At 36.4% G+C, this 9,135-nt stretch overlaps 1 protein-coding gene across 1 annotated transcript; it reads left to right on the forward strand.

The window, feature by feature from the left end:
- The first annotated feature begins 352 nt into the window (after positions 1-352).
- On the forward strand, positions 353-9,108 carry LOC135153887 (histamine N-methyltransferase A-like). Its single transcript, XM_064098512.1, has 4 exons — positions 353-751; positions 4,508-4,825; positions 6,751-6,887; positions 8,741-9,108. Exons 1-3 carry the CDS (start codon positions 379-381, stop codon positions 6,834-6,836), a joined length of 777 nt encoding a protein of 258 aa, XP_063954582.1. The 5' UTR covers positions 353-378; the 3' UTR covers positions 6,837-6,887; positions 8,741-9,108.
- Positions 9,109-9,135: the final 27 nt, after the last annotated feature.

The following is a 9,135-nucleotide window of genomic DNA, read 5'->3' on the forward strand; positions in this document are numbered from 1 at the left end:
CCCCCCCCCTTCGTTCGATCCTCTGCATTCCTACTTTTTAATACGCAATATTTTGTTTAAGAGATTACACACTTGACTTACGTCATGGGAGCGGCATGTGTGGGGGCACATGCCTCCGGGCAACAGTGCTGAATTTCACTGTTGCGCCCCTGACCCACTTGCCGCTCCCATATTTCTTTGCATGTTTGTAAAATTGTAATTGTTTTCTGATGTATTAAATATGTACTTTTTATATTGGTCAAATAAATGATAATAATAATAATAAATTGACCTAAATAATCACTGAACTTGAAGTTTAGTGATGGTACTGCAATTGTTCAAGGGAGGGTGGGCGTATGTGTAGCGGGTCCCGGAGTGTGCGTTCATTGTTACGACGGTATGCTGGTTTGCATGCAGGGCACTTGTCTTAACGATCTCAACTATACGAAAAACTTCAAATACAATCGTCATTATCATTATTGTTATAAAAAAATTGAAGTAACTCATCTTAAAGGAACATATATGTCGGAAAAGAGGAACACCGAACGATGGACCAAAGCAATGAGGGAAATTCCTTCGTTGACCGAAAACCACGACAAGTACCGTGAGGTATTTTTAAGAGTCTCTCCGAGTTTTCTCCAGAAGGGAAATGTGTATGGTACCATCACCGAATATTTTGACTCCCACGTCATGGGAACGTTCCAGAACGCCACCGATCACGACTCTCATCGGAAAAGGATGTTCAATGTGTTGGCTGTCGGTTTAGGAGAAGGTAATTTATTTCTAACTTGACATGCAATTTCTTAATATTTTGCTAATTCTATTTTGATAATGACGATTTCATATACCTCCATGCATCTTTTGTACTTTGAAGGAAATTTATTCAAACGTCCAATCAAATATTTATTTATTCAATTCAGTTTTATTCACTCGGTGTATCCATTCACGTTCTAAAACTGATTTTCATCGAGGGGCTCTGCATCGGGAAGACATAGCGTATGAAAAACAAAAACAAGAACATTATAATATGAAACAAAAAGACAATGAAAATACCCTTTGGTAACATAATGAGACTGAAACAAACTTCAGAAAAATCCAGGGGTCTAAACTCTCGACCTTCAATGGAAAGAATTTTAAAGGTAAAGTCCACCCCAGGAAAATGCTGACTTGAATAAATAGAGAAAAATCAAATTAGCATAGTGCTGAAAATTTCATTAAAATCGGATGTAAAATAAGAAAGTTATGACGTTTTAAAGTTTCGCTTATTTTTCACAAAACAGTGATATGCACAACTAGGTGAGTCAGTAATGAAGTCCATCACTTACTATTTCTTTTGTTTTTTGTTGTTTGAATTATACAATTTTTCATTTTTTATAGATTTGACAATAAGGACCAACTTGACTGAACCATATAGTATTAAGCAATGCTAATTCCACATGTTCAGGGAGGAATTAATCGTTGTATCACTTGACAATGAGGAGAAAATTAGAATATTTCATATTTCATATAATAAAATACAAAAGAAATAGTGAGTGGATGATGTCATCGGTCTCCTCATTTGCATACCGACCAGGATGTGCATATAACTCTTTTGTGAAATTAAGCGAAACTCATGAATATGACAGATCACCTTTTATATTCGTCAGAATTTTCTTTATTTTTATTGCCAAATCTTTGTCCCACTTTATCTCAAAATTGGGCATGTCAATTTTCTTGATTTTCATGTCATGTATGGACATCATTATGGACATGGGAAACGAAGCTTTTCAAGGTTATCAAATCATGATGACGTCATCTAGGCGTCATTTTGTAAAATTAAATGATTGATCATCATTATCATCGCAACTAATCATAAAAAATCATCCATATTTGCATCATATCAAGTTCAGGTGACAGGTCATCAGGACATGTCATCAGAGGTCATGCAAAGGTCACGACGCGCACGTACACGCGCGTCAAAATTTTAAAATTCCCCAAATCGACCGTGGTCAAGTTTGGGTACGTTTCAGGGGGCCGTTTCATAAAGCTGTTTGTAAGTTAAGAGTGACTTTAAGAACGACTGGTGATCCTTTCTTGTGGTAAATGATATTCACCATCAAATGTTCATTGGTGATTATTTAGCGCGTAAGAAAGGATCACCAGTCATTCTTAAAGTCGCTCTTAACTTACAAACAGCTTTATGAAACACCCACCAGGTCATTTTGAGCATGTCAAGAATTTGCGCTCGCACATGTATGCATGCGCGTTTTTGCACCTACCATCGGTATGCATCTTCGAGTCACCATCTAGTTTATGTCCGTCCATTGTCCATTATCTTCTGATTAATTTGATACCTCACTCAGCCTCTTACGACCAATAATACGGGAATGCGCGTCCATTTAAATTTGCATTACTCGCGCGTGCAAACTCGCAAAATGAGTCATAAATGGGCAAAAATATGCCTATATAAGATTCACTGTAGCTCTTCAGGGAGTCCGTTGACCCCCAATTTTTCCTCACTTTTGGATATAGTCAATATCTCATTTGGAGATTTCGTAATTACGTCAAAATTACGTTAGAAGTGAAAATTACATATTTTCGCAACATACGTCAACGTATTTATGCATATTTGACCGTATCTTCGTTATGAGTGTTCAGTTTTCTCCCAAATTTTGATATGATGTAGTGAAGACAATTCTCTACAAAAATCATGACCACAGCATCAATGTGTTATGACTTGTTTAAGTTTTTGCAAAATTTTTCTGGACCTAATTTTTGAGAATTTTTTAAAGGATATGTTTTATTAATCAGTTGTACGGTCTTCCTGAAAATTCAAGCCCACTTGCTTTGCGGTTTTTTATGTAGGACATTTTTCGTAATTTTTCCGGAACTTTTTTGTGGTCATTTTTCACTATGAATTTTAATTAAACACTGCAATATTGAAACGCTATTGGGTTGAAAAATCTCATTGCGGACATTTTGCGGAATTTCCCGGATTTTTTTTCTATTTGGTCAGTTTTACTAAATATAACGTATAACAAATTTTCAGGTACCTTGTGTGGAATGAAAAATTGTGCAATTTAGTTCATTACACATTTTTCAGAAATTTTGCGGGAAAATCGCCGATATTTGAATCTTTTACCTGACTTTTTTCATTAAAAATCACCAAGAAAATTTTTTCAAGTAAATGTCAAAGTCATACACAATTAATTAATGGATATTGAAAATTCTTGACGGAAAATATTATGTGAAATGTTTAGAAATTTGCAGACATTTTGCAAACTTTTACAAAAAAATCTACATAATTCTTTTATCAAAAACATCACTGATGAATTTTAAAGTGAATGCTGTGAAATTGTAGCATTGTGAAACTTCTCATTAAAAATTATTGAAATTTAGCAGAAGTTGTGAACAAAAATATTTAAGATATTTTAGTTTTCAAAAAGTATCTCCTATGAATTCTCAAGTATTCTGTGAAATCAATACCCACTGACATTGTGAAAATTCTTGCTTGAAACTTAATTGAAATCTTGAAAAAAGATTGCTGACAGTACACAGAATTTTCAAAAAGATTTTGCATAAGAAACATCAAACTGTCCATTAGAAATTAGCTGCTGTGAAAATTAAGGCGCCTTTCATCGCGCAATTTTGGAAAGCCAATTTCGGTAAAATCGTCTGAAATTTTTGAAAAGTTTTTAAGGCGTTTTACTTGCTCTAAACTTCATTTCTTAATTGCCGTATTGCATTACCACCAACATATTTATAACCATCACGATTGTCATCACCACATTAATAATTGTATTTATCAATGGTCAAAATTTACTCTCATGATGTCTATGATCAAGATTGTCAAATAGATCCTATCTAAATGATTCATGTTATACATTAGCCGACACTTAATGAAAAATCATGACAGACCACCTAATTCGTCCTCATGACGAATCAAAATCTAGTTTATTATTCTTGTCTTATTATTTGCAAAAAAATGGGCGTTGCACGTTGACCACAGAAGTTTGCCTTATATCGAGGTTTTCTTCGTCGTAAAGCAAGGGAACCCTCAAACACTGAAAATTGCCAAAACAAAAAAATTTCAGTAAAAATTATAATAAATAAATGAAAAAAACCTACATCGCAACAAAGTCCATTTACTCTAGCTGAAGTGAGTGGTAATGACTCTAATGAGCCAAAAAAGTAGAGGGAATAAAACATTGCAAGTTGGGAAAAACTTCTTAAAAGTGTGAGAAAGATAAAAACTGTTGACCATTTTAAACAGAAAATCTAATTCTGTGACAGATTTTGATGTAATAAACAAAGACGTATTTTACCCTTTCTTCTTTTCCTTTTATTTCTTTAATTTTTTTTGTGGGAGGTGTTTTTATGAACATTGGGCGGGGGAAAGTGCCCCCTAGCTCCTCCCCCCCCCCCTCCCATCTATATACGCCTGTTACTGAAAACAGAGACATATACACAGAGTGGTTTTGTTCCTATTATTTCTGTTAACTTACTTTGCAAGGATCAATTTTTGCGCCTTTCCTACTTCTATATATAGGTAAGAATGAATTTCACATGCTGCAGAAGCTTTCTTCTCATTTCGATTCCATCCGGGTAACAGCGGTGGAACCTAACAAAGGAATGCTCCTAACGTTCGTCGAGAAGCTCAAAGATTGTGACGTCACTAAAGCGATTGAATGCCGTCCGTTCCAGGGGACCTATGACGAGTTTCTCCAAAGCACATTGGCTGATTGCAAGTTTGATTTCATCACTGCCATTCACAGTCTGTATTACACAGGAGATATTAAATGTGTAATTGAAAGCATGCTCCTCTGTCTACACAATACGGGCATCATATACGCTGACGTTATGTCCGGTAAGTAAGCGTTTATCCTCAACCCACCCCCCTCCCCCTTCCTTAAAAAGGGTGAATAAAGAATGATAACGATATCAACAATGAAGAAATAAAGAAAAAACCTTTAAGAAAATATCAGGATTTAGTACATAGGTCCTGACTTTACATGTCAGAAAGAATAGAATAGCCTAAAATGACACCATTACGTTTTGCAGCTCGTATGTCCATCCCCAAGAATGAAATGCATTCCTATCTTTTATAACAAACTGATCATTTTTTATAATATGTAAGTTTAATTTATCGCCCCACGTAATGATAGACTATTTTCGCGTTCCCCTAACCGACAAAATAATGGCTGAAGATATAAAGCAGAGGAATAGGGCGTCATGGGCGTTTTGAATGGCCGGCCGGGCGTATAGAATTGCTGCAAAGTGAAAACCCTTCGACCCTCCAACGCCATGATGCGTGCTGAATCTCAGGGGCGGCGATCCCGGGGCGGGGGCATAGTGCCCCCCCCCCTTGGAGCACTGAAAAGGTGCCCTTTTTATGCAATAAAAATGCCGCTCATGATCGTGTACTGTGCCCCTTTCACCTGAGGAGGACCCGTTTTAGCTGTGAGCAAGTTCCCCATTGCCTTCTGGTAAGTGCCCTTCCTCGAATCAGTGCCCCTTTTTACCCAAGAAAAGTGTCCTTCACGAACGTGTTCTGTGCCACTTTCATACCTGAAAAGGACCCGTTTTATGCTGTTAGAAAGTGCCCCTTTGCCTTCTTATAGGTGCCCTTCCTCATATCATTGCCTCTTTTTACCCAAGAAATTGTTCATGATATAGTTAGGGTCGTATGGCAGCCATTTGGAATATAAAAATACAACATTTCTCACATACATGTTTTCAGACAGTTTTCACCCACAGATCGCAATTACATACATTTTAGCGCTCACTTTTGTGAACTCAGTTTCCCCATTCATACTGTATATGATAAAGTATACAGGGGTCTATGGCGGCCATTTTAAATATCAAGAAAATGAATATTGGTGGTGGCGTCATTCAGATTTGGAATCAGCACCCTCGAATTGACAAGAAACCATTAAAAAAAAGCATTGTCTACATTGAAAAATAAGGTTTGGTCCATTTTCTATGGGGCCTATCTATTCTGGATTAAAAGCCTATACGTTGAAAAACACAATTGAAAAAAGGTAGTTATTTTGAAAATAAAAGTTACCAGACTTCTTTTCTTTTCTTTCCGTGGGTTGAGTTCAATATAGTCTCTCAGTTTGTTTTTTATTTTCAATTTGTTTTTATTTCATTTTCAACAGAACAAAGTAAAGTTGTCGAAAATAATTACAATGACACTTGTAAATGAAACTTATACAAACAATATAAATTGATGCATGTACAATATATGATTTTTTTCATAAGTAAAACAAAGCAAAAAGTAGTATATATAAGCAAGTTATCAACGCATTACGATTTAATATTTTATATATATATATATATATATATATATATACATTAAAGCGTTGTTTAAAGTTTTTATACAACGCTGTTTACCAAGGGCGGAAATCTCTCTCCAAAGCTAGGGGGACCAGGGGACAAAAAAAAAGAAAAGTTATCACCCCAAACCCAAAAAGTAAGGTCATCTCGCCCAAAATACATGTTTTATTTAGATTTTGAATGATGTATTTCTTTCCATCATAAACGACCAAAAATGATAGGGAGACTTTTGATATTGTGTCCCCCCCCCCCTACTTCTTTGGGTAGGGGACGCGTCCTCCCTGTCATTTCCGGCCATATGCATGTTGTTTACTATAATCACGAGCCAGTAGTTGTTTTAAAACAGTTTAAACATGTTTTTAAATACCTAACTACTGTAAGGTTCATATAGTAAAGTAGAAAAAACTTTGACTGTTGAAATATATATATATATGAATTTATATATACACGCAGATGAGAATGTCCTAGCTGAAGAATGCATGACGAAACCGTGGCTATTCGAGAGATCTGTCTGGACTCCATGCAACGACATCGGCTGAAATAGCAGAGATAAATGGATGCAACGTGATCACACAACGAGCCCCTATCAGGTGATTAGATTCCTAGTGATGGCGAGGAGGAGGAGCGGGATGAGGAGCAAAAGAAGGGGGAAGAGCGCCGTTGATTGCCCCCCCCCCCCGAGCGTTTTTCGAGTAGTGAAAAAAATATGCATAAACCGTGACGAGGGAGGAAGGAAGAAAAAGAACCATAAAGGGAGGAAGAGAGAGACAGGGGTCTTGGGTTATGTTTCTCTGCAATAACAAGAGGGAAAATGACGTCACCTTCATTTAAAGTCATCTTAACCCCACCCCTTATCACTGACGCCATACTTGTAGCGAGTGGATTATTTGACAATGCACACGAATACATCGAATGGCCCGTTTTGTAGATCATTATTCAAAGTCCAGGCAGGGGCCTGGGAACGATATTTTGACTGGGGGTGCTGATGTAAATTCGAAAGCAAAAAAAAAGGGGGGGTTCACTTCAAAATGGAAGTCAAATTGAAATGCAAAAAAAAGGGTTTCTCTAAAAAATAAAGGTACATTTTTCCATTTTTACACAGTCATCTTCCAGAATACCTGGGGTGCTGCCAATGGAGAACAATACACGCAGCATCACAACCCCCCCCCCCCCAAAAAAAAAAAATTCCTTGGAGGTGCTTCAACACCCCGCTTCCCATGCAGGGCCATGAGACCAAGTAGGTGTTTCATAAAGCTGGACGTAAGTTACGAGCGACTTTAAGAACGGCAGGTGAACCTATCTTATAAGCACCAAATCAACATTAATGAAACTTCGATGTATATATAAATTAAAGTGGGACACCCATATTGAAGAACTGTGTAAGAAAACTAATAAGCTTGTCAAATATTTAGCACGTCTAAGACATTTCGTAACTGAAAAAAAATTAAAATTATTGTATAATTCGGTTATACTTCCTTTATTTGATTACGCTGATATTGTATACGAATCCACAAATAAGAAACATACTGAACGTCTTCAAAAAATTCAGAACCGAGCTGGCCGTATTATGTTGAATGTTAAACCGCAAAATCGAATATATAATAGAGAAATACACCAACGACTCGAATGGAGATCATTACAATCACGAAGAAATATCCATGTGTGTACAATGGTGTTCAAATCATTGAACGGCATGGCTCCATTATACTTAGCAGATTCATTTCAATATTGTAATTACTCATATAATTTAAGAACCGTAGGTAATGTAATTATGCCAAAACCAAATACAGAAAATTGTCGTAGAATGTTTATATATAGAGGTTTGCGCCTATATAATGACTTACCTTTAGATATGAAATTTATCAAAAACTTAACATTTATCACTTCTTTTAGCTCTAAGATTTCAAATTACATTGATCTCTGAGCATCGCGTTGTTTTGCCGGGAAGGGGGTGTATTTGCCTGTAGCTTGAACTCATCACTTTAAATTTGTTTTATGTCTATTGTCTAGTTTTCATTACTTTATATTTTGTTTAACAATGTTCTTTTCTGCTTGTTAATGATGTTTATAATACAATTTGATCTATTTCATTACGTTCTGGACCCCTAGGCAGAACAGAGTGGTAATAATTACCACTCTGAGTGGGCAATCCAGCCATTCATATGTATTCATTTTATTTTGTAATTATATCTGATGTATTTTGTTTGTATTTTGCATGTTTTTATGAATGGAAAATAAATACAATACAACAATATCATTTACCACAAGAAAGCATCACCAGTCGTTCTTAAAGTCGCTGGTAACTTACGAGCAACCTTATGAAACAAAGGTACAAATTGAATGAAACAAATAGAAAAAAGACGCACAATCGAAATCGGATACTGCCGTATCAGTTTAACGAACCATTAATACCTAATTATTTTTTTAATACAACCCAATTCAGATACGACTGCTCGTTGCTTTTTGATGAGAACTCGGTGGCTGGCAACCAGATCCTCGATTTCATGACGATGACACCCTACTTCAGGCGGGAAGCACCACGGGATATCGTGGAAGATGTCTTGAAATTCTGGCGTTATAACGTTACCGATGAAAATGGCGTCTTGACTGCATGTGGAGATGATAGTCTGATTGTTATTTCAAAAGCCTCGAGGCCCACTTAAACCTCATCAGCACAAAATCGAAGCTCATTCAAGACTATCAATGATGCAAAGTGTAAATATATTACGATTTACGAAAATAATTATAAAAAGAAAGGGAATATGTGTAGTTATCATGGGCAGAAATCCCAGGGGACAGAGGGGACGCGTCCCCCTACCCAAAAATAGCAGGGGGACA

This window comes from Lytechinus pictus, chromosome 4, assembly GCF_037042905.1.
Source record: "Lytechinus pictus isolate F3 Inbred chromosome 4, Lp3.0, whole genome shotgun sequence".
Lineage (NCBI taxonomy): Eukaryota > Metazoa > Echinodermata > Echinoidea > Temnopleuroida > Toxopneustidae > Lytechinus > Lytechinus pictus.

What these genes read in the sequence shown, in the direction of transcription:
- LOC135153887 (XM_064098512.1), top strand. Translation starts at nt 379, where the DNA reads ATGCTGGTTTGCATGCAGGGCACTTGTCTTAACGATCTCAACTATACG. An exon ending in GGCTGTCGGTTTAGGAGAAG is followed by an intron (nt 752 to 4,507) that starts GTAATTTATTTC and finishes TTCTATATATAG; the next exon opens with GTAAGAATGAATTTCACATG. An exon ending in ATACGCTGACGTTATGTCCG is followed by an intron (nt 4,826 to 6,750) that starts GTAAGTAAGCGT and finishes ATATACACGCAG; the next exon opens with ATGAGAATGTCCTAGCTGAA.